General features: G+C 42.2%; 1 protein-coding gene across 2 annotated transcripts; it reads right to left on the bottom strand.

The window, feature by feature from the left end:
- Nucleotides 1-1,075: 1,075 nt before the first annotated feature.
- On the bottom strand, nucleotides 1,076-26,008 carry MEAF6 (MYST/Esa1 associated factor 6). Of its 2 annotated transcripts, XR_004681717.1 has the most exons (8): nucleotides 25,883-26,008; nucleotides 24,553-24,668; nucleotides 21,447-21,534; nucleotides 21,253-21,298; nucleotides 10,732-10,924; nucleotides 6,683-6,740; nucleotides 6,030-6,063; nucleotides 1,076-4,473 (listed from the first exon to the last, which is right to left on the bottom strand). XR_004681717.1 is itself a non-coding variant. In XM_035019061.1 (7 exons), the coding sequence occupies exons 1-7, from the start codon at nucleotides 25,970-25,972 to the stop codon at nucleotides 4,465-4,467; spliced, it is 576 nt and encodes a 191-aa protein (XP_034874952.1). In that variant the 5' UTR covers nucleotides 25,973-26,008; the 3' UTR covers nucleotides 1,076-4,464. The 2 variants fall into 2 exon arrangements, 1 of the variants encoding a protein (XP_034874952.1); XM_035019061.1 differs by lacking the exon at nucleotides 6,683-6,740.

Genomic DNA, 26,008 nt, shown 5'->3' with positions numbered 1-26,008 from the left:
CACGTTGCTGGGTCTGGGAAGGGTCCAAGGGCTCTGATTTGCGCGGCTCTCCAGATTAGAGCCCCACTAAAGGCCAGGGGCGCTTGTGGGGCTCTGCCTGCCACCTGCCGGCGCCTCCCGGTACGACTGTCAGCACTGGCCTGAACGAAGTGCCTAGAGACAAGCATCTTCAATAGGATCTGAAAACAAGACTCTAAAGAGAGTAATATGTAAGTGTTAAGGCAAAAATGGGAATTCTTAATGGCATTTGCAGCTGCACCCCAGAAAGCAACATCAGAGGCATCAGTCCTGCCTTTTGCAAAGCTGAAAGCTCCAGAAAATTCCAACTGTTATGGGTAACAAATTACCCAAGAAAAGTCCTCAGGAACTGGAGAAATACGAAGGAATAGAAAAGGAGAAAAAACACAAGTATTCACATTTAAAAAGTGATCTGGGCAATAAAGTCACAGTGAGATCCGTGTTTTAACCCTTCGACACATCCCAAATGGCTCAGCAGTCCCACCAAGAATCATATTTACAAAATGTAAGGCACTGCAACACTGCCCGAAATGGCAAAAGAGGACAAAACAGCATTAATGCCATCAGTAGAGGGCTGGCTGAATAAATTGTGGTGTACGCACATAAAGGAATGTTAAGTAGCCAACAGAAATGAGGTTTATAAGCTGCATTTATAGCACGCTTTCTAAGCTGTATTCCTAGGTGAAAAAAGTATGCTACCATTTTTGTAATAGGCACATGCCTGTGTGCATATTGCTCGTATGTGTTCAAAGCTCCTCTGGAAGGGCACGCAAGGAACCGCCTCTGGGAAGGACAACTGGGCGCTGAGGGACGGCTGGACTGACTTTTTTCATTGACCATACTCCCGTACTATTTGAATATATGCCATTTGCATGTATTATTTATTCAAATTAAATCTTTTAATGCCTCCTTAGGGAACAGAAGTTATGGGGGTGGGGATCTGAGGAGGGTTCTATTACCTAGGGCCTCCAAAGGCTATTCTTGTCCACGAACAGTAAACACTGAGAGCATACACACCCCCAACACATATACGTCGTTAAATCAGGATAACTGCCCGTTTTGAAGATCAAAATGGTTGAAGTGCAGCAACTGCTTGTGGTTCAACCTAACGTTTATTTATCAAGTATCTACATGTACTAATGAATATTTATGTATATTTTATAACACATTCAAAGTGACAACTAAAAAAGGCTGAGTCAGAAAATACATACAAATTGAAGGCCTGATATGTGCCCCCCCAACCCCCTCCCAAGCCATGGGCCATCCTCCATACCCTCCTCCTTGGGGACCACCGCCCTGCGCTGAAGCGGGGGTCAGAATCAACACCACAGCCCATCTTAGCAGTGAAAACTTTTACTCTACAGATGGAGTGTTCCAAAGTGAAAATTATTTCCAATCCTGAATCCAGTTCACTTAGAAAATTCAGACACGGTAACATTTACACGAACACAGGAATGAGAATCCCAGTGCCTTCTCAGTCACCTTCCCAGGACCCGCGCAGGGCAGCAGCCCGGGGAAGGACGTGCATACAAAGACGCACGCTCACGCTCACGCTCCACTCGGGCCCTGTGCAGTGGCCCTGGCAGCGGGCTGCAGACGTGCATTTTTACACGCAGTCACGCCTCAGTAGTTGGGAGTGAGGCTGAGGGGCAGAGAAGTCAGAATAGAAGCAAAAACTAGGTCGCAGTGTTTCAAAACAGCGCATTTACTCCTTTCAAAGTTAGGCCATTTAAATACTTGTTTCCATTCCCTTATTCATCGCACAGGTCAAGGTATCAACAATCCTCCTTGTAGGATACTTACAGACTATTCTATAGCACCCGAAGGCTCCATTTCTCAATGCACTCCAGAGGCCCCCAAGACACGGACAGCAGCTCTGAACGCCCGTGCTCTCGGCCCACCGGCCCTTCCCCTCTCAGGCCCTCCTGTTGGTCCCACAGCGCCGCCGGTCTTCTCCTTTGCGGGTTGTCCCTGCTCTCCATCTTCCCTTGCAGGGTCTGATGCTATTTAGAACATTTGGAGTTTCAACAAAATAAACGATTTCCTGGAAGAGCAAGCATACTTAAGACTCCCTCGGGAGCCATGTACAGTCACCATCGTCCTAGAAGACATGAAATAGAACTACCAAGGGCCTGGATTTTTTTAAATGCCTTATAACCACCAACAGGAGCAAAGGACAACTTCTTCCCATTGTGGAGATGAGAAGGCTAAAGGCCTAAAGCAAAATACTATTCCCGACCCCAATTATCAGGTGAAGGCCTGCTTAGAAGGGGTCCTGGCAGCCATTCTGGCAGGGTCACTGGTCACATCTAAGTTTGTCAGACTAACTTAGTTAATAACCAAAGTGACAAATATCACAAGCATGGTAGGCATCTCTTAGGGTTTCTGCCTAAATCTCCCCAATTTAGAGAACATAAGCAGTCTCTTGAGACTTAAATATCTTCAATCTGTGGCCAGCTTACAGGAAAACTTTGGAGGTCCCCTAATCAATGACTGAAAACTATACAGAGAAAATAAGTATAAAGCAAGCAGCCTACCTCTAACCATGATCATAGACATACGTGTGTATTCATATACACAGGTATGTTTTTACATAACACAGCTTTTTAAGAGCAATCCCACCAGATCTCAAGCAAATGTCAAACTATGAGAGAAATATTCTCAGGTTTCCTGTGTGCTCTCCTCTGGGCCACGGAGACTGCAGGAAGCCCCACTTCTCTCTCCCGGGAAAGGAGAGAAACTGACAAAGGAGGGAACAGATGTCTTCTGGTCCCCATGGTTTTTAGCTTTATAATTGTTTTTCTCTTTTTTTAAGGAACAATCTAAATATAAGAAACTATTTTCTTAAAAACCCTGGGATTGGAGTTCTGCTACCAAAGACATCTAATTAGCCACAGAGTCCAAAAAAAAAAAAAAAAAAAAGTTTATTTGAGAACAAGAGTGAAAGCTTTTGCACATCTGACAAGGTAGACTCGTTTTGCTAACAGACGCCATCCGTATTCAGCTCTACCAATATTATCACAATGGAACATATTTGCTCTAACAAAGATATGGGCCTAAGTCAAGGACTATGACTAGACAGCATCAAAGGGAAGATGGGGCCCCAAATCTTAACCCCTAGACTGATTCGCAACATAGGATTTCAGTCAAACACTCCTCATGCAGTGGTTCTCAACCTGGCTTCTTATCAGAATCCCAGGGACTCTTTGGACGGAAATCCCAGTCACTAGACTGTCCTCCAGCCGGAGTCTCTGGGGTTGGGACCCAGGCATCAGTAGGTCCTTAAGCTTCCCAGGTGACTCCCAAGAGCAGCCGAGGCCGAGCACCACTCTCGAGGCAGGTAACAGTTCAACAAATCGGCAAGTTCCCCAGCCCGGCCGGCCCTGTGAGGAAGGGGGTCTGCTGGGCATCGCTAGCTCTCGCAGATCCTATCTCTCACTCTGCTCCAGAACTCCGTAACGTTACCAGCTTTGGGTGCAATGTTGAGCCTTTCCATATGCCTTAATGATTTTCAGAGCAATGTTTAATCAGGCAGATACCAGCAAAGAAAGAAAAATGGAAAAAGGAAGAAATTTCCATAAGGCATGATACTATGAATAAATAAAATAAGTGAAAAAACAATCTCAGGTTTAAAAGTAAAGCATGAGAAGTCAACACCTGCGAAATTTTATTTATATAAAAGAATAAAAATATCTATTTTAAAAGGATTGATTTAAACTTAGGTTTTTCAGCCTTTCCTGTTCCTTGAACATAAAACTGCCTCCAATGCAGAAAGATTTAAGATAGGTAATTATTAAATAAACCCTCTTTACCTTCCCCCTGCAAAAACACAGAGCCAAGTTCCCCATTTTCTTTATGGTAAACCAGATTATTTTCAGTGAAGATTATTGGCAATTGCATGAAGCAGATGATCAGATATGTCGGCAGGAAGGTATGAGCTGTACAACGGCATTACAAAAAGTCCCCAAAGAAAAGAAGATGGTAAAAACAATAGAAAAATAATAAAACACAAACAAAATAAGAAAATGCCCAATATTTACAGCCTCCCTCTGAAACGTGACCTATGTTCTACCTTCAGCATAAAACAAAACCAGAGAACATTTCTCAATGGGTATCACAGATGAAGCTGGTGCCAGCCAGTTTGGGGGGACACATTCATTCCAAGAAGGGAGAAATGCACAGTTAGCAACTTGCTGGAATTATAACCATGTCTTGGTCTTCTTGCAGTTCTGTTACTAAAAATGACACACAGTAAATGATCCAATGTAGTCTTACAGAAATGACTTGTCACCACGTTTCAGAACAAACTATTCAGAGTCACAGGCACTGGGTCTGGGAAAGCAGAGGTGGATGGCCGCACACTCAGGTGAGCGATATGTATCTTTGTGAGGTTGGAGCAGGGAAGCAGGGCTCTACAGCCTGGAAGCTTCTGAACTAATGAGTCTTCTAATAGTCCTGAAGAGAGAAAAACAGAGTCCCAACTTACTCTCAGAACATTAGCTGGAGCTTAAGAAGAAATTCATTAACAACCCTGCTAGGGGATTGCTCTATGGGCAAAGATGCTACTTCAAATGCAACAGACAATACTTCACATCTGAAAATGTCCCGTCTTCCAAGTCCACAGAGGGACCGAAACATCAGTTCTGCCCTTGTTAGGTCCCCTGAGCTCACCAATCAAAAACAAAACAAAACCTCTGAAACAAATAATGCAATATATGTTAAGAGAAAAAAAAAAAAAAAGAAGATAGCGGGAGGGGAAGAATGAAGGGGGAAAATCGGAGGGGTGGACGAACCATGAGAGATGATGGACTCTGAAAAACAAACTGAGGGTTCTACAGGGGAGGGGGTTGGGAGGATGGGTTAGCCTGGTGGTGGGTATTGAGGAGGGCACATTCTGCATGGAGCACTGGGTGTTATGCACAAACAATGAATCATGGAACACTACATCTAAAACAAATGATGTAATGTATGGGGATTAACATAATAAAAAAATTTTAAAAAAATAAAAATAAAAAAAATAGTTAATCTAGGTGTTGCTGCGAAGGCATTTTGTAGATGTGATTAAGATCTACAACCAGGGGCGCCTGGGTGGCTCAGTTGGTTAAGCGACTGCCTTCGGCTCAGGTCATGACCCTGGAGTCCCTGGATCGAGTCCCGCATTGGGCTCCCTGCTCAGCGGGGAGTCTGCTTCTCCCTCTGACCCTCCCCCCTCTCATGTGCTCTCTCTCTCAGTCTCTCTCTCTCAAATAAATAAATAAAATCTTTAAAAAAAAAAAAAAAGATCTACAACCAGTTAGCTTTAAGTCAAGGAAATTATCCTGGATGGTGTGTGTGTGTGTGTTGGGGCGGGGATGGGGGAACTGACTGAATCATCTGAAAGACCTGGAGACCAAAACAGAAGTTTCTTTGAACAAATTCCACCCGTGGACTATCCCTTCAGCTCCTGCCTGAGAGTTCCAGCCAGCCTTCCTTGTGACCTGCTCTGTAGAGCCTAGCCAGGAGGAAAACCTTGGTCCAGAAAAATGTTAATTTCCAGCAAGAGGGGAATGGTTAAGTAAACTACAGTACCTCCCTGATTTAGGATTATGCAGCTATCAAAAGTATATTTACAAAGTGCTTAACAAAATAGCAATGCTTATGCTGTCATTTGAAATAACAAACAATGATCACACTATGTTTTTAAGAAGTGTGTATGATTTAAATAAAGTTCAAAAATAGGCAAAAAAAAAACCCCAAAAATAAAAACAACTAGTAGTAACAATTCAATTCATTCTTTAATCAAAGGGAAATTTTCTTCAGTAAAAATGTGTGACCCCTCTCTCTATCCAAAATACAAAAAACCTAAATAACACCTAAAAGTTGAAGTGTATCCAAATGGGTACACCCCTCCCCAGCCTTTAAAATGAGAGTTGTAACCTGAGATTAGGAACACTCAGCTCTGAAGACAAACACATTTTTCTAATCATCTACAAAATCACCAGCCTCTCTGAAATGGTCTGGCTGATACTTACAGCTCGTGGTTTTTTGTTTAACTTCAGATCAATCCTGCGATAGAAAAGATAAAACATATTCGCATTTTAATTTACAGAAAGGGGCCAGGAATCAGCTACTGCATATGGCACAAGCTATAACAAAGACTATTTGGTTAAGTAAAACCCACATTCTTCATTAGACTATGTCATATTTAGCTGTTTACCCAGATATTATTAAGCAAGTATTTAAAAACATAAGCAGATACTCTCGCCACAAGGCAAACTTAGATGACAAAAAGAAATATACAGCAGTTATGAAAGCCATATAATTTTAAAACTATTCAAAACTATAGTTAAAGAGATTGGATTAAGAGGGCATGCTCTATGTTAATGTGTTAGCTTTGTAACTATATCACTGATAATCACTGAGACACATAATGATTAAGAACAGGAAAGAGACTAGGAGTTTGTATTTCTGGACATGAAACACAGAAGAAATTACACAAATTTCAATTTTTAAATCTTTCCAAAGCAAAATATCAAGATCTTAAACTATTAATCTCCTTATGAAGCAAAGCCAGAAAATCAATTTAAATGTGAATTAAAGTAAAGGTTATCTATTTTTAAAGAAATTAAAATGCATAAAAGTGAAGTTTACTTAATTTTGCTTAAGTTATTAAATAAAATGTTACCTCCATCACGTTTTTCTGTTTTTAAAAAAAACTTCCCAGCCTAACCTAATATACATACCTACAATTAAACAGATAAACTATGGGTTAGAAAGGTCTCAAAAAGGCATATTGGTCTCTACACACTAAACAACACAGCACAAATACTAATTCAAATCAAACTTACTCAAAGTCATAATCAAACATGCCAGACGGGCTGAGGGGCAGCATTTGAAAGGAAGAAAGCAATAGAAATTAATATACTAACTGAATAAATTAGTCGATTAGCCACCCTAGCAAGATTCGTAGAAACAAAATCAGCTTTAAGAATCTTAAGCCATAAAGTTTCAAACATCAAAGCACCAAAGATTCTGCAGTTGGGAGAGTCCCTTCCCTCACTGGGTTTTGTATCAGAAGAACAGACTATGAAAGGAAGTTATTTCATTAGAAAATGAGGTACCTGCAGGCCATCTATTAGCTGCTAGATTCAGAGTTAGAACTTTTAAAATACATAATTATAGTGAAAAATATAAATAGGGCATTAGAAGAAATAGAGAAAGAAGGGTTTAGTCATATATTGAAAGGGTGCTTTGAAGAGGGTACTAACAAATCAGCACAATACACTTTGACTAACATAAAAGATAAAAACATTATACATTTTTTAAAAGAAAACATTTTGCAACTTTTAACTCAAGTTGTAAGTTCTAAGAATGTCCAGGGAACATGGGACTCTTTTTTAGAGCATTCATCCTAGAAAGCCAAGGGTCAAATGAATAAACTTCGGTGACAGTCTTGTTCCAAAAAACTGCAGGGTCACATCACTTTGCCCCTGAATTGGTGATGGCAGGTAACTGTTTATGTCAGAGCTAGTATTAAGAACACCCAAATCTACAGCCCCCCTAGTAAGACAAAGGACAGCTGACATCCACCAGCACCTGAGCCTCAGGGATCTGGAAGGGAACAATGCAGAGGAGGCGCCTGTTTAGGACATCACTGCTAACAGGCCACGGTCTGGGCAGACCTCCAAAGCAAACATTAACCCTGAGCATGACACCAGCTCTTTGGCTGGCTCCAACAACTTCCACACTGTAGACAGGTGCTAAAACAATATGCAAAATGCTCTATTTTCCTCCTGGCCCATGTCTGCAAGAGTGAAGCTGGAAGAAAGCGTAACTTCAATATCTCTTATGCAACTGCCTCACTTAAGTCATCTGAGGAATTACCAAAATTTAACTTTTAGGGACGCCTGGCTGGCTCAGTTGGAAGAGCCAGAAGAGATCTCTTGATCTCGGGGATGTAGGTTGGAGCCCCACGTTGGGTGTGGAGATTACTTAAAATAAATAAAACTTAAAAAAAAAATTTAGGGCGCCTGGGTGGCTCAGATGGTTAAGCGTCTGCCTTCGGCTCAGGTCATGATCCCAGGGTCCTGGGATCGAGTCCCGCATCGGGCTCTCTGCTCCTTGGGAGCCTGCTTCTCCCTCTGCCTCTCTCTCTCTCTCTCTGTCTCTCATGAATAAATAAATAAAAATCTTTAAAAAAAAAAAAAATTTAATTTTCAGCCTAACTTAATTTTGTTTGCAAATTAGACTGTACCTACTTAATGAAAATGTCACAAACTACCTAGAAGAATTCTAGAGTTTTGTGTATTAGTAAAAACCTCTAAGAGCCGCTGTAAGTTATTATTTCAATTTTTTTCTTTAAAGGCACTGGGACTTATTATTCAGATATCATGTAAAATATAAGAATTCAGAACACTGTGATCATGTATGAATGCTAAAAATTATTTGACAATGTTCATATTCCTCAAGAGGACAAATCCGTAAGTTACTCCTTTTTGCTACAGTGCCGAATTCATTTCCATCTGCTTTACTCGCCCCTAAACAGTGCCTGGCACACAGTAGGCATTCAGACATTTGTTGAAATAATTTACCACTGATTTTATGAGGGGGCGTGGCAAGTTGGGAGGAGAAACAAGGACTGTACTGAATGCAAATGTACAAATATGTATGAACAAAGTACTCCATCCTCCCACAATCTGAAAGAGCCACAAAGACATGAGTCGGGGACAAGGGGTTTGGACATTTCCTTACTGAAGATGGCAGGAATGTGAGAACCTTCACTGGCCCCTGAGATGCCACTCTGGTGCACTGAACCTTTTTATACAGAAAGAAGGCAAATCAGCTTCACTCTGCTCTCTTGGGGCACGGAGGCGCCTATGGCCAAGGGAAAAGGCCAGCCAGATATTAAGCCAGGGGGATGACAAAAGGATCTTGCTTTCCAAACAGAAAACACCATTTGTGAAAGCAGTAAGTAACATCCAAGATCTTTATAAATCCTTCTATTTTTCTGGAAGGAGTTAGCTCTGGGAGCCAGAGGGAAAAAGGGTAGGAAGAAGTGCTGTTCCTATGGAAATCTACTAGAAACCTACAGGAGGAAGTTAAGTTCATGCCTAATTCCCTTTTATCAGTCAGCTGATCATGGCATTAAAAAAGGGGAAGTATCACCTACAATAAACAGTAGCTATCTATTGTATCACTAATGGAAAAAATGTCCCAGAAACTTCAAGGAATTGTCCCCCTACTCTAGACACTGTGAAACAGGAAAAGAATCATTACTTTAAAATAACACTGGAGTGACTTTAATAAAAGCAACACAGAGCATGGCATTTAATTACCTTAACAATTTAAAAAAATATTTTAAGAGTAATACTGGTTCCCTGCTACTGTTTGTGATTAGCTAGCATTAGTCCTACCACAGTGATCAAATAGCCTATATAACCTTACACACAAAAAAAGATGTGCAATTTTTGCTATTTCTTACTGCAGTCATGAGATTGGCACAGTGATTTTCGGTTTGCAGGAAAGCGTTAAGCAGCGATCTTGGGTCACTTTTTGGAGGAAATACTATTTCTGCAGTCTAAAAACCACCACCACATTGACAAGAAAAGTTCTTACAAGAATTAGAGAATCTGCTGATGCCTAGGAGGCTTAAGCCAGTTCAAGTTCATTCTATATTATCCCCATGTGCCATAACCACAAAGCTAACACCATGGATGCCTTGGGTGCATGAAGGAATATCCCACAGGTCTGTAGAGCAACCCAACCCAGAAGGGCACCGGAGGACAGGAAACCCCGCCTCTTCCTTGCTTGCGCCCTTTCACCTCAGTATGTAAGCTCCCAAGAGGAGCAGGACAAAAGCCAGCCTATGGACACCTGGTTTTCATGCCTGCCAGAAGAAAGTTTGAGGTCAGGGCAAGACTGCTCACTCTAGAAGCTATGCATCACCCTCTCTGAGTACAGCTGTGTAATTTCCAATTATCTGAGTTAATAGGCCCTGGTATTATCATACAAACCCCAGGCAGAGTGAATGCTAAAATCCTCTCTGGGTGACACCTGACCTCTCTGTCCACTGATGTCATTCCTATCTCATTACGCACTGTAAAAAAACAAAAACAAAAACACACACAGTGGACAAACATTATCTAGAAAGGTACTCTCATATCTTATATATACTTTATATTATTCCTCTCTGATATCTGAAATCAGCATATTACAGAGATATATAAAAACAAAGAAATCATAAGCAATCAAACACCTTGTATTTAGAAGGAAAAAAAGGCATGTCAGATCAGCTCTGTCCACCCACAAGGGAGTAAGTGTAAGCAGGGACCAGGATTAGGAGCAAAAGACTCTCTCCCACTTGGCAGCTTCCCAACATGTACTAGTGCCATATTCCAAGTCCAACTTTACAGACTTCCCCCTTTCCTCCTCAGCTTCACCGTATTAAACAAAGTGTTTATGGAATGAAATTCTTCTACACTAGAAAGTGAGAAGGCTGTCTTCCTTCACCTTTACTCTAATGCCCACCCATTCCTCCACTGGAGAAAACTTCGCCTGTTTCATTTGGACCAGAGCAATTTCTCCCCATCTGTAACAGAAAGGTGGCACCAATCCTGACGAATTTTTCCTCTAGTGAAGTCCCTTTGCAGCAATAGTCATGGCAGCTCTGGGCAGGGGAGTGGGGGTGGCGGGGCAGGGCAGCGGGGCAGAGAGGTGGGGGCCCCTGCCACTGACCTGTGTCGGTTTTTATTCTTTCGTTTTTTATGGCTGCCGTGATGACCCCCTGAGGAAGTAGAAGAAGCAGCCTTCTGAGGCTTCACTCCCTGCACAGATCCATCCAGGTCCTCAGGGTCCTCCTGGCTGGGCTCATTCTCCTGATTGTGGAAGTCTGGAGAAGTATCACTTTCCGTCCCACTTCCTGGCTCCCCTGGAGGGAATAAACACAAGTCCCAGAAGCATCAGCAGCACTCCTCAGGCAGTCTGTCCGTCAGCCAGGAATGATGCTGTTGAGCACTAACAGATAAAAAAAAGCGATGCTTTCCCATCTTCCAGGACCATACATTCTAACTGACAGAAAAATACTTGCTGACTGAGAAGATATGTGCAGTCAAAGCATCAAAGTTACCAGAGTTCGGGGAAAGACAAGTAATCTGAAACAGTGTAACCAGAAGCAACCTACCTAAGGACAGCTGGGGGATGGGACCATACAAGCAGAAGTCCCTCCTCCTGGCTGCATAAAGGTCACTTAAACAGCAAAATCCACTAATGGGATTAATAATTATACAAGAAGCCTGGGTTCCTTCCCCAGACCATACAGGAATCCTGTCTATCAAGAAAGGGGGCTCAAGAGGATAGGAGCCCCATTACTCTGAGAAATCTTAAGAATAGTATTTAAGGGATGCCTGGATGGCTGTCGGTTAAGCATCTGCCTTTGGCTCAGGTCATGATCCCGTGGAAGCCTGCTTCTCCCTCTGCCTCTTTTTCCTATCTTAAAGGTCGTTCCTGGGGCGCCTGGGTGGTCAGTCGTTAAGCATCTGCCTTCGGCTCAGGTCGTGATCCTGGGATCCTGGGATCGAGTCCCACATTAGGCTCCCTGCTCGGCGGGAAGCCTGCTTCTCCCTCTCCCACTCCCCCTGCTTGTGTTCCCTCTCTCGCTGTGTCTCTCTCCGTCAAATAAATAAATAAAATCTTAAAAAAAAAATTGGAAAATAAACTTCGAAACTTACTACCCAAAACTACAGTAACCAAGACTGTGTGGTACTGGCATAAGAAGAGACATAATCAACAGAATTCAAAGTCCAGATATAAACCTTTACAGTTAGGGTCAAATGGCTTTCAAGGGTGACAAGACAATTCAATGAATCATATTTTTGATAAATAATGCTGGGACAACTGGACATTCTCAAAGAAAAGAATGAAGTTGGATCCCTATCTCACACCATCACAAAAATTAAAAAGTATCAGAGGCCTAAATGTAAGAGCTAAAAACATACAACTCTTAGAACCCATTTGATTAGGCAAATGGGTTTCTTCGATATGACCACAGAAGAAAGCCTAACAAGAAAAAAAATATAAATATGTGACCCTCATACATTGCTGATGGGAATAGAAAATGGTGCAGCCACCTTGCAAACTGTTTGGCAGTTCCCGAAAGGCTAAGGACAGCATTACTAAATGATCCAGCAATTCCACTCCTAGGTATATACCCAAGAGAAATGAAAACAGGTTCACACAAAACTTGTCATGAATATTCACAGCAGTTTTATACCTAGTAGCCAAATGACCACTAACTGATGAATACATAAATAAAATGTGGTACAACCATACAATGGAGTACTGTTCAGCATTAAAAAGAAATGTAATAGTAATACATGTTTTGTTTAGGGGTTTTTTTCCTTGGTGTGATTATAGTGGTAAGAGCCTATCGCTTATAGAACTACCGTATAACCCAGCAATCCTACCTGTGGGTATTTATCCAAAAGAACTAAAATCAGGATTTTGAAGAGATACCTGCACTCCCATGTCCACTGAAGCATTATTCACATTACCCAAGGTGTGAAAACCACCTAAATGTCCATCAATGCATGAATGGATAAAGAAAATGTGGTATATAAATATAGTGGAATATATTATTCAGCCTTAAAACAAAGAAGGAAATCCTGTCTTATGCTACAACACAGATGAACCAGGAGGAGATCGTGCTAAATGAAATAAACCAGTCGCAGAAGAACAAATACTGCATGATTCTATTTATGTGAGGTATCTACAATAGCCAAACTCATGGAAGCAGAGAGTAGAATGGTGGCTGCCAGGTGGAGGGAGAAATGGGGAGTAGAAAGTTTCAGTTACACAGGAATAGGCTCTAGAGATCTGCTGTACAATACTGTACCAGTAGTTAACAATACTGTATTAGGCACTTAAAAATCTGTGGAAGTCAGGGCCCCTGGCTGGCTCAGTCAGTAGAGCACACTACTCTTAATCTCAGGTTGTGAGTTCAAGCCCCACACTGAGTGTGGAGCCTACTTAAAAAAAAAAAAAAAAAAAAAAAAAAAAAATCCTGTGGAACTTGTTTCAGTGTTCTTGTTTAAAAAAAAAAAAAAAAGATTTTATTTATTTGAGAGAGATCTTGACAAAGGGAGAGGGAGAAGCCAACTCACCGCAGAGCGGAGAGCCCGATGCGGGGCTCGATCCCAGGACCCTGAGATCATGACCTCAACCGAAGGCAGATGCTTAACCGACTGAGCCATCCAGGTGTCCCTGTTTTTAGTGTCCTTACCACAATTTTTAAAAACCTACCATTTGGAGATACATATTGAAACATGAATATACAAGAAAATGGTATGATGTCTAGGATTTTCAATGTGACACAGGAGGTGGAAGTGAGAGTAGGTCGGGTATGGAGAGGGCACTGACCACGGTCTGGGATTTGGGGCAGTGTGATGGGTACATAGGGGTTTGTTTTTTTTACCTTCTTTATTTGTATAGATTCAAAAACTCACTTTAATAAAGAGTTAAAAAGTATTCACTTTTTCCTGTAGTTTATCTCAATAATATCTATAACAGGCCTTCCCAAGCTATGCTTCTAGGACTATAAATGGTGATACTCTTTTTGGAAAAGTCTAGGGTGTTTTCCAAAACCAAAAACCTATTCCCTGATTCTCCAGACACCAATAATTTGATTCCATTCTGACACTTATTACCAGAATTAGGGCAGACCCACAGGTTAAGGGCTCTAGTCCCACAAGCATGCCCCCCCACTTCAAATACCAGGCCTCTCATACTTCTGACCAATGAGCTATAAATCAGGGGTACCCTAAACCCCCTCTTCAGGTTTCATAATTTGCTACAATGTCCATCAGCCCCAAGAACTCAGGAATATGATTTATTTACTGTTAATGGTCTATTATAAAGGATACAACTCAGCAACAGCCAAATGCACAGGGCAAGGTATGGGGAGGGGCGGGGAGCTGCCATGCCTTCTCTGAGCACACCACCCTCCTAGCACCTCTTTCATTCACCAACAAAAGCTCAAAAGTTTAGATTTTTTTTTTTTTAAGATTTTATTTATTTGAGAGCGTGCATGCTTGTGCACAAGTCGGGGGGAGGGGCACAGGGAGAAGCAGACTCCCCGCTCAGCAGGGAGGCTGATGCAGGGCTCAATCCCAGGACCCTGAGATCATGACCTAAGCCAAAGTCAGACACTTAACTGACTGAACCATCCAGGCACCCCATAGTTTAGGGGTTTTTAAGAAAGTTTCTTTATGCAGTCATGATTAATTAAGTCATTGGCTACTGGTGATTAACTCAGTCTCTAGCCCTCCTCCCCTCTCTGAGGTTTGGGGTAAGGCTGAAAATTCTAAGCCCCCATCCTGAAGCCCTCTAGGAGCCTTCAGCCCTCAGTCATCTCCATTAGCATTCAAAAAAAATTGTTTTTTAAAGATTCTATTTATTCATTTGAGACACAGAGATACAGAGAGAGAGAGAGAGAGCATGAGCAGAGGGAGAGGCAGAGGGAGAGGGAGAAGCAGCTCCCCGCTGAGCCAGGAGCCTGATGTGGGGCCTGATCCCAGGACCCTGGGATCATGACCTGAGCTGAAGGCAGATGCTTAACCATCTGAGCCACCCAGGCACTCCAACATTCAAAAATTTCTTTTGTATGCAGTGTATGCTAGTCATTCTTATCACTCTGGAGATTCCAAGGGTTTTAGGAACTGTGTGCCAGAGCAGGGGACAAAGACCAAATATATATTCCCCACTATACCACAGAAAATAACTGTGCTATATTTATGAAAATCACCCCTTGACACAGTAATGCCACTTCCGGGACACTCTCATACAGAAATAAAAAGTCCATTACAAACAAGCTAGTGTACAAGGAAGCTTACTGCAACATTGTTTATAGTGGGGTAAATGGAGACAGTGTGAACACTCACCAAGAGGGGAGGCACAACCAGACTGCTGGGTATTTTCAGCTTTTGAAAAGAATGTGAGATTATAACAATAGCTAACAGAGTCCTTACTAGAAGTCAGGCACTGTTCTATATACTTTAAATATACCTTACCTATAACCCTCACAGAAACCTCTACAACTATGATGACCATTTGACAGAGAAGGGAACTGAGGAGGCTGGAGTTTAAGAAACCTGCCCAAGGTTACATAGCTAATAAGGGAAAGAGTCGGGATTCACATTCAAAGACAGTTTGGCTCCAAAGCCCACGCTCTTCATCACTACTCTATACGTTTCTCTCTGGATGCACTCAACCTGTAGGAGCATATGTGATAAGTGAAAAAGCAGATAATATGTACTGTTAGATCAAATTTCTTTCTTAAAAATAAAAAAAAATCCCTATGACATAACTAAAATTCCAAGTGAAAAAAAATCCCCAACTCTGTGTGTCTGCGTGTGTGTGCGCGTGTGTGTGTGTGTCCAGGAGGATGTGTTAGGATATCAAGCTGTTAATGTTGGTTACCCTCAGAAAGTTGGGGCTGAAGAAGAACACGAGGTAATTAACCTGTCTCATATTCACCTCTAAATAGTGTGACTTAGTACAATCAGAATACAATACTTTTCTAATAAAAAAAAACCTCTAACAAAATATAAAAAGATGAGTCTAAAATGGAGAAGTATGATTAGGACAGCCTTCTTCTCTGGTAGCCAGTCCTGTTCTTATGTAGGTAAAAAAATGTCATCTCTAAAACTGCAAATGGTGGAGGTACTGGTTAGGGAGGGAATAGGCTGATGGGGCATGAGGTTACAAAAGCTTTGGATCATAGACAGGGTGACAGAAGGGGCAAAGGACTGAGTAGGGGCTGGGCACAGGAAGAGAGGATGAACTAAAAAGGTGGGAGATAAGTAAGAAAGGTAAGTTAGATACAGCAAATTCTGCCTACATTGTAATTCTATTAAATGGCATTAATGAACTAAACCAACTATTTCCTCATTTTGGACCAGCGGCTATGGGAGTACTGAGTAAATGGATGAGTCTGTCATATTCTGTAAGCACCCATGAGCAAACACACACAAAAGAGTGTAAATCAAATCAAAGCCCTATGAAGGGAGAATCCACCTGTGCTACTTCTCTGAAGCGGTGACATCCCAGGCAGTAACAGATGCCCCAAAGGACTGATATGAATATTAAGTATCATGGGAGCCAGAGAAGAAAGAATGGATTATTCAGGAAAAGCTTCACTGAGGAGGTGGAATTTAAGCTGGACCTTGAAAAATGAGAAGCCAAAATAAGTACAAAAGACAGCACAAGCAAAAGTGCAGAGAGAAAACACAAAGTACATTGGGACAAATGAATCAAACAACATCTCTTAAGCAGATGGCTTGAGAAATGAGAGATGAAATAGCACGACAGGGTAAGAAGAGCCGTGAGTGTCAGATTAAGGGATCTGACCTACGGAGACAGTGTGAGATGGTTAAAAGATCTGACTTGTTGCTTAACCTTTCAGACCCTGTTTCTCCATCTGTAAAATGGGAACTCTTTCTCTACACTGAATATCCCTTATAGACAAGGCACTGGGATCGACACTGGAGCTACGGCAATGTTCTCTACTTTCAAGAAGCCTATAATCTGTACCTATCCCTCAAGAAGTAGCTTTAAGGAATAAATGAGATAAATGCAAGTGGCTGAGTAGTATCTAGAACACAGTAAGTGTTCAAGTCTCAATATCCTTGAGATCTACAAACATGCAAGTCAAATTCTAAACAGTAGACAATTTGCCATAAAATAGTTGCTAACAGGACATAAGGCAAAGTAATCGAGTATTTCTAAACAGAGAAGTGATATCAAACAATGAATGTTTCCTGAGTTCTCTGTACAAACCCATGTTTTAGGATTATTGGGCTAGAAGTGGTTTATAAGAGGGACTGTAGCCAGGGAGACTAAACACTGTTAAAATACAAAGTTTGACCACAAAGTAGGAATAATTGTCTTTTTTTTTTTTTAGATTTAATTTATTCATTTGAGAGAGAGTGAGAGAGAGAGAGCACAAGAGGAAGGAGGGTCAGAGGGAGAAGCAGACTCCCTGCTGAGCAGGGAGCCTGACGCAGGGCTCGATCCTGAGATTCCAGGATTATGACCCGAGCTGAAAGCAGACATTTAACCGACTGAGCCACCCAGGCACCCTAATAATTGTCTCTTCTTGGTTCATGAAAGCAGGAGAGGAGTGAGAGCAAAAGAGGTGGGTTACAACACCCCAAAGGGCAGCAGCGAGTCTGTCAACCCTATGATGCTGTCACCAGGAAAAGACACCTAAGTTCATTTCTCACTGACATGTAAGTAAGAAACTTGTTTTTAGAGTAAAGAATGCCAGATTTTGATTAAGTATAATACAACGACAAATGAGACACTCTACTTATTTAAACACAAAACAAAAAAACGCCTATTGAATCGTGCCAAAGCACTAACTTTGATCAGCACAAAAACTTTAAAGGAAGAAAGAAAGATATCCAACAATGCTTCATGCAGCCATTTACTTATCCACTGGAATGATATAAATGCTGAGGAAAGATCTGGTTTGATGAAAGCTTCAGGTAAGTCTGATAAAACAAACAGTAGAAACTAGGTTGATCCTTTAAAGGAAACTGGATAAAATCTGCCGGTTTGTTTTCATTCTTTTTACAAAAACACACAATGCTTCACTAATTTGCATAAAATTCCCTTTGGGGACCGTGCTAATCCACTCTATCATTCTAGTTTGGGTACGTAAGCCAAAGAAAGCAGAAAGTAATGCATTTTTAAAGAAAATTTTCAGAATGGTTTGAAGTCCAAAATCCTTTGAGATCTAAGAATGTGTAACTCCAAATTCTAAGAGAAAAGAATGTGTACTTCATCACCATCAAAAATCAAGAACCAGGAGTCATTCTGCAAGATTTGTTATACAGAAGTTCTGAGACATTGGAGAGATTCTGTACAAAGGATAAAGAGCAAAAGGTGAAGCAGACCATTCCTCTGATGGAATTAAAGCTTGGTTTGAATCACCTGGGTCTTTCAGGGACCCTCAACTTGGTTTAAAGAGGTCTAAACACCCAGCAGAAGAAAACATTAAGTCTTCAGAAGATGGCACCTTCATCTTCCCCCCTCAAATTATTCTATAAATACCTGAGGTTACAATGAGCACTACACAGTCAAAAAAACCAGGCACACAGGGAAATTAGACTTCATGAGTAATAACCAGCAGAAGCAACACACAACAGAAACACGTCTTTAAGGACTTCAGAGGCTGAAATTAAACACAGAATATACAACAACCGGGCTTACTCTGCTTAAAGAAGTAAAAGAAAGTTTAATAATAATTGCAGAGAAAGCTACTGAAAAATTACATAGCAGATTTTAGAAATAATTAAGTAGAATTTCTGGAAATTAAAAATGTAATAACAAAAATTTTTTAAATCAAGGAAAGGTTTAACAGCAAGTCAGACTCAACTGGAAAGAGATTTAGTGAACTGTCAGGTGGCCCAGAGGCAAAGACAGAAGACACGGAAGGGCTAATAAAAGACATAAAGAATACAATGAGAAAGTTTAACATACATGTAAGCAGAGTAGGAGAAGAGATGGGACAGAGCTCAGAGCAAATGCAGTATCTTAAGAGTAATAGCTGGGAATTTTCCAGAACTGATGAAAATTACTAAGCCACCATTTCAAGAAGTCCAATGAAACCCAAGCCAGATAATTACAAAGAAATTCATACTTAGACACATTATAGTTGGCTGCAGAAAATCAAGATGAAAATAAACTCTTAAAAATAGCAGGAAGAGGGGCTCCTAGGTGGCTCAGTCAGTTAAGCATTTGCCTTCAGCTCAGGTCATGATCCCAGGGTCCTGGGATCGAGCCCCACATGGGGAACCTCTGCCCAGCAGGGAGCCTGCTTCTCCCTCTCCCTGTCTGCCGCTCTACCTACTTGTGCTCTCTCTCTGTCAAATAAATAAATAAAATCTTAAAAAAAAAAAAAAAATAGCAGGAAGAGGGGTGCCCAGGACGCTCAGTCAGTTAAGCATCCAACCCTTGATTTTGGCTCAGGTCATGATCTCAGAGTCCTGAGATGGAGCCCCACATTGGACTCTGTACTCATCAGGGAGTCTGCTTGAGATTCTCTCTCCCTCTGCACGCCCCTCTAAAAAAAAGAACAGCAGGAGGAAATGGTAATGACAGGTGGTGAGACAGAACAGACAGAACGCAACAGAATTACTTCAAAGGGGCTCTGACCATTTGAACTGATAAACTTCACTATGTAATTCTCTATTCTAAAAAGAATTCAAAGCAGTTTACCAAGATTCATATAATAAAATCCAATGAAATAAATTTAAAATGAGACAAGTAAAACAAAGAGGAATAGAAGACTTAAGGAAGCTGGATGCAACACTAAGATTCATTCCCAAAATGCACGCTATAAATTCATACTCGCTTTCTAGAGGAGAACCACTAAACCTTTTAGCACCTATACAAAGAAACAGTCCATTATCAGATATTCAGTAAAAACCAACTAGCTGTTCAAGGAAAACAAATATTCCTTTTTTTAAGATTTATTTATTTGAGAGAGAAGGAGAGAGTGCACGTGTGCAAGCAGGGACAGGGGGAGGGGCAGAGGGAGAGGAGAGGGAGAGAAGCAGACTCCCAGCTGAGTGGAGCACCCAACATGGGGCTCAATCTACTACCCTGAGATCATGACCTGAGCCGAAATCAAGAGCCAGAGGCTCAACCAAGAGAGCCACCCAGGCTCCCCTCAGGAAAAACAACTATTCCTAAAAATCATAATTAGTAATGATAGTAAACATTTGCAACATTCTCTTACAATAAATACAGTAGCACATTTAACAGGACCAGAATATAATTCATCAAATACAACTTTATAGGGAAGACCAAGAAATATCAATATGACAAATTCCATGGATGTGACTCAATTCAAGGGGAAGATCTCGGGAATGGATGGCCTACACCTGCTTCAGAAAACCTTTAATACGTAAGTGCTTGTCTCAGCCAAGCTTCTGCAAGCTGTGGCTTTAAGACTCCTTGCCTCACGGGTACCTAGGTGCAGCCATTCTGGGTGGCTAGTTAAGTACAAAGCCAGATGCTGAACCATCCACCAAGCCAGGAGGAGGATTATAGGCTTTTGTGAAAACTGAGGAGTCAGACATCATTCCATCTCAACTCACAGAAGTGAGGTCCAGGGTGTTCCTTAACCAGTCTTATGACCTCAGAAAGCAGATAATACTAGCTCTACATTCTACAAGTGGCAATTAATTGAAAAGAAATAAGATTTAACTTACTTAAGCCATAGTAAAAGAAAAATCAAAAGGACTTGGTATAATTGATTAGGTTGGCAGAAAGGAGTCAAAGATGCCTACAGAGTTTCGAATGAGGGAGAAAAGAAGTACTATAACAGAAAAACTGAGCAGACAAGTTTTGAAGGAAACAGAACAGTTCAGTTTTAGATAAAATGTTTGAGCATGAATATCTGAGCGGAAATGACTAGAAGACATTTTCTAGAATTTTCTAGATATTTAGAAATCTGTACACAGAGATAATAATCAAAGTCACTGAGTAGTTCTAATTCCCAAACTACTAAAATCCCTCTTTCTCAACACTAGCCCAATGCAAACACAAAAACTGGATCCCACAAAATATACCATCTGAAAGAAGTAGATAGCCACAGCACAAAAAGCAGATTATGTTTTAGAGTGACCCAGTGCACAGGAAGAGTGTCCAATACAGACAGCTACATAAAGTCTGACTCAGAAAGATAAATGTACAGATCTATATCCCATCACTAGACATTAGAACAGAATTAGACTATATGGCTTACCTACCGAGAATGATACAATTTCTTAACAAAGTAAATACTATCTACTCTGTGTTTTATATTTAAGAACACACAGGTACATTCTGTTCACAGGATCAGATTTTCCTAAGAATTATTAAATTGGGGACATGGAGATTTATCAGATATGTCTGAAATTTTCCATGATAAGAGGTTTTCTTTTTAAATTAAAAAAAACACACACACACAAACAAAAAACCCTCCCTGACACTTATCAGCAATGTCTTTCAACAGCTAGAGTCAAGCTCTGCATGACAGAAGAGGCAGGAAGGACATGGTAGTTTTTTCCTCAAAAAAAAAAAAAAGAGGATAAAAAGACATGATTAAGGAGACTCAAAAGGGTTCCTAACTTCTAAAATGGATAGGAGTTAAATACAAGGGCTACTGTAGCTTAAAAATAAAGTAATAAAAAAGTAAAAAAATAAACTTACTCTTTTCAATGAGCTGATCCTGAACTCCTGCCAATGCACTTACTGCCTAAAAGAAAAAAACCACCCGTTACTAGAAAAATTATCACAGACCTCCGGAGAACACTCAGACAGCAGGGAAAGAGAAAACTCGCAGAAATTTAACTGAGGAGTTCCTCCACGATGGGCCACAGAAAGATTCCCCCAACCTCACTTACAGCTGCTGAAGTAACTGAGGATTTACTGAAGAGCCGCTCAGCTTCCTTAAACTTCCGGTTCCTTCGATCGTTTTTGCTATTGGAGTTTCTAAAACACACACAAGAAACTCATAAACACCAAGCTGTATCTATGGCTCAAGCTGAGGATGGCCCAGGACACATGTAAGGAACTCTCTCATTGTCTCTCTTTTTTAAATTACCAACTTTCACACGAAAATACCTCCATACCATTTGGATTGACCAAAACGACCTTTACGCTGAACGCCTACACAGACAGCAACGGTTTCCAATACATGGCAGGTGCTCCACTATGGGACATTAGTTAGTTCACAGTCACTGCCATTTTAATATGTATTTATTTTGATACTCATTATTAAAAACAACTAGCACAGACTAGTGATATGAAATGTTTCTGTCAAGTAAGCTTAACTGAAAAAATTTAATGAACACGGGGCACCTGGCTGGCTCAGTGGAACATGCAACTCTTGATCTCGGGGTTTTGAGTTTGAGCCCCACACTGGGTTTAGAGATTACTTAAAAAAATGAAATCCTTAGGGGCGCCTGGGTGGCTCAGTCGTTAAGCATCTGCCTTCGACTCAGGTCATGATCCCAGAGTCCTGGGATCGAGCCCCACATCGGGCTCCCTGCTCTGCGGGAGGCCTGCTTCTCCCTCTCCCACTCCCCCTGCTTGTGTTTCCTCTCTTGTTGTGTATCTCTCTGTCAAATAAATAAATAAAATCTTTAAAAAATAAAAAAATAAAATCTTTAAAAAAAAAATTTAAAGAACAAACCAGGGTTCCTTAAGGAAATGGTTGGTATTAGTTCTGGGATAAGAAAAGGACAAGGTGAGTCTAAGACACCTTGTTGGGACAGAAAGCAACAAAGTGCTCGAAGACTGAAGGGTCAAGTCAAAAAGACAATGGAATCAGCACAAGGAGGTTCCCTCTGTCCACATATAGGGCAAACCAAGCACTGAAAAGAATAATGATGGGTGTGTTTGCTTGGTCACTAAGCTGTATGTTTATGATGTATGCACTTCTCTGTATATATTTCAATAAGTTCATAGTAAAAAATAAGCCTCTATAAATAAAAAAGTGACAGCATTAGATTCCAACACTGATTTTTTTTTTTTTTTTAAATCCATTGGTCTCTAATGATACTAAAGAGGGCCAGAGGGCACCTGGGTGGCTCAGTCATTAAGCGTCTGCCTTCGTCTCCGGTCATGATCACAGGGTCCTGGGATGGAGCCCCGCATCAGGCTCCCTGCTCAGCGGGAAGCCAGCTTCCCCCTCTCCCGCTCCCCCTGCTTGTGTTCCTGCTCTCACTGTCTCTGTGTCAAATAAATAAATAAAATCTTTAAAAAAAAAAAAAAAAAAAAAGAGAGAGAGAGAGGGCCAGAGATAGAGAACGAAAGAGAGAGAAGATATGAAGGGAAGATTCTTCTTTCCAAATGCCAGTAATCCATGTACAAGGATCAGAATCAGCAGTATATTAAGAGAGTAAGGTAAAAATCAACAATGGATATTAAAACCACTGAACAGAAATTTGGAGGAGCAATATATTCACACTGTCTAAAAGTATAGCCTCCAATTACAAAGAGAAAAAAATGAATTTTTACAAGGGAGAAATCATATGCTCAAACTTCGTACCAATAAATGGAACAATATGACATTATGTGCCTCCCAGTATAATAGAGGTAAACAACATACCAGGCATACAAATCACTTATGTAAGATTTTTTCCAAAAATCCTTAAAGGATCTCTCATGAGGTCACAAAAAGAAAAATCTGGAATTGAGGCATACCACAAGACAATGTCATGAACAACTTCACCACCAAAAAGGGTAGGAGACTCTCCTAAATGAAGAGAGGAAAGAGACATAACAGCCAAATACAATACATGAACACTGAATGGATCAAAACAAGGCAGCAAAGCATGTTGGGGACAATTAGGGGAATTTGAAATAAAGACTATAGGAGATGATACTATGAGTATAATGCTAATTCTCTATGTGTGATAATTGTTCGTAGGAGGTAACTACTGACATAATTATGGGCAAAGTGTCATGCTATCTACTTAAATGATTAGCAAAAAAAAAAGTGGGGGAAAGGGAAGATATAGCTATAAAGGGGTAGCAGGCGGAAGATCTTTGTGGTGATAAAATACTTCTGTATCTTGATTGCAGTGGTGCTTACAGGAATCTACACACAGTGACAGAACTACACATACACATTGTACCAATGTCAGTTTCCTGAGTTTGATATTCTACTACAGTTACATAAAATCGAACTATTGGGGAAGACTGGGTGAAGGGTACATGGGACCCCTCTAATTTGCTGCAACTTCCTATGTATCTGTAATTGTATCAAAATTAAAAAAAAATTTTTAGAGAGGAGGGGGAAGGGCAGAGAGAGAGAGACAGAGAGAATCTTAAGCAGGCTCCATGCCCAGCACAGAGCCCAACATGGGGCTCGATCCCATGACCCTGAGATCATAACCTGAGCCGAAATCAAGAGCTGGATGTTTAACTGATTGAGCCACCCAGGTGCCTCTAAAAATTTTAAGTACAGATATAGGTGTGTGTATATTTATATACATTAGAAAGAAGCAAATGTGGCTACATGGTAACAATTGATGAATGCAAGGGAAGGGTGTCAAGAGTGCACAGTACTATTTCAACTTGAAGTGTTTCAAATTTGAAAATTTTCAAAAAGCTTAGACAGTTTTCAAGAATAGTTATTACTAAATAAATTGTGGTACGGTTAGCACACAGCTGTGGCAAATATTGTAAAGGTCAAACTCAACGACTAATTAAAAAATGGAAAACACTAACAAAGTGGTATGTCAGGCACTGTCATTTGCTGTACTTTAACGCCTCACACAACCCTGTACCACCAGCCCGACTTTCCCTATTTCCCAGATGTAGGATTTGCCCACAATTACTCAGTGGGGCAGAGGCTGAGCCAGAGTCCAAGTGGAACCCCGGACGGCTTTCCACACCACCACTTTACTACCGCCTCCCTGCAAAGTTGCTAGCAAGAATACAGAAAGTCCAAAAAACAATTACTAGGGCACAATACCAACACCACAGGCTTCTGACACTCACTTCTGGTTGGTCAGATACCGATCCCAGCCACGAATAATATTGCCATACATCTGAGTGTCTTCCAGGTAGCTTCCTTCAAAAGCATAGATCTGTCTCTCCAAGTTTGCCAGTGTTTCCTGGGAAATGAAAAATAAGGAAACGGGTAATGTGTTTTAAATGCAAACGTTAACTCTGACTAAACCAAACTCTGAATATTAGCCTTAGACATTCAAGCTCCACTACACTAAGCCGCCCCGGTTGGAAAGACAAGACATGGGGAGAGGAAGGCTGTTTTCAGACTAAGACAGTCTAGACCGTAGACCTGTCTTGTTGGAGCCCTTTGAGAACAGAAGGGAATGTACTGAGCCTGTCTCCAGAAAAATGTGCAAAATTTTGCATATGCTTCGCAGGGCTGGTGGAAACCCAGCTGTCAAGAACCCCCGCTCAGGCAGAACGTGAGCAGTCTGCACTCGCACGCACAAAGGTACCGCTCCTGGGGAGAGGAAAGGGTGAGCAGCCTTCCAGCGCCAACTCGCTCCCCGCAGGCTCTGAGAAAACGCCGGCACTAGGCTGTCAGTTGCCATGGAAACCTGGGAGGGCAGCTTCGGGTGAGATGGCCCTCCCCGGTGCCCAAGCCTAAACACGGCGGGGAGGGGGCGGCCACCAGGGTGTCTGGAACCCTGGGTGCGTGTCACAGTTCTCAATTCCCTGGACTGAGTCCTTTCCCCTCGCCTGTCACCTTCTAGATATTCCCCAAAACATCACAGCCATGCCCGTCAAAAGCCCCATCCAACACATCTCCTAGTCCTCAAAAGGACATGCGCCCCTCCATCCTCCAAAGGCCAGACAGGATGACTGGGTCCCCCTCCCACACTCGCCTCCTACCCCACCCCCTCCAAGCCCACTGGCAAAGCCCGAACCGGTCTCCTACGGCCCCCAGACACGCCCGAACCCACCCCTCAAAGCCGAAGACCTGCCCGCCCTCACCCACCCAGCAAAGGCCAAGGACACAACTGCCCCTATCCGCAAAGCTCACAGATACTCGCCTCCCTCGAGCTCCCACACAAGCCCCCACCCCGGGCGCCATCCCGCCTCCACGCCCCCGCCGGCCCCTTCCCCCTCTCCCGCTCCGTGCCCCGCCCCCCCGGCCCCGGCTACCCGGCTCCGGAGTCGCGCAGCCGGGAAGCCGGGGCGCCGGCGGGCCGCGCAACGCGCAGCCGGCCTCAGGCCGCCGGGCTCCCGGCCGCCGCGTTGCGCCGGGGGAGTAACGGCCTGGCACAATCGGGCCGGGGCCTGGAGGCGGAGGCGGGCGCGGAGCCACCACCGAGCGCCCCAGCTGCCGGCCCCTCACCGCCAGCTCCTGCTTCCGCTTCACGAGCTCCGCCAGCTCCCGCCGGGTGTCCGGGATCTGCGGCGGCGCCGCCTTGTTGTGCATCGCCATGTTGGGCTGAGGCGGGCGGCGGCGGCGCCAGGCTGG

Source organism: Mirounga leonina, unplaced genomic scaffold (genome assembly GCF_011800145.1).
Source record: "Mirounga leonina isolate KUSES-001 unplaced genomic scaffold, KU_Mleo_1.0 Mir_173, whole genome shotgun sequence".
NCBI lineage: Eukaryota > Metazoa > Chordata > Mammalia > Carnivora > Phocidae > Mirounga > Mirounga leonina.
Note: the sequence above shows the minus strand (reverse complement) of the source record. Positions and strands in the feature narration are given on the sequence as shown.

Excerpts from the sequence above, each read along its gene's own strand:
- MEAF6 (XM_035019061.1), bottom strand. The coding sequence starts at position 25,972 with ATGGCGATGCACAACAAGGCGGCGCCGCCGCAGATCCCGGACACCCGG. Across the intron at positions 10,925-21,252 it reads GGATCAGCTCATTGAAAAGA|GGGAGCCAGGAAGTGGGACG; the intron begins GTAAGTTTATTT and ends TATTCCCTCCAG. Across the intron at positions 6,064-10,731 it reads AAGAATAAAAACCGACACAG|GATTGATCTGAAGTTAAACA; the intron begins GTCAGTGGCAGG and ends TTTCTATCGCAG.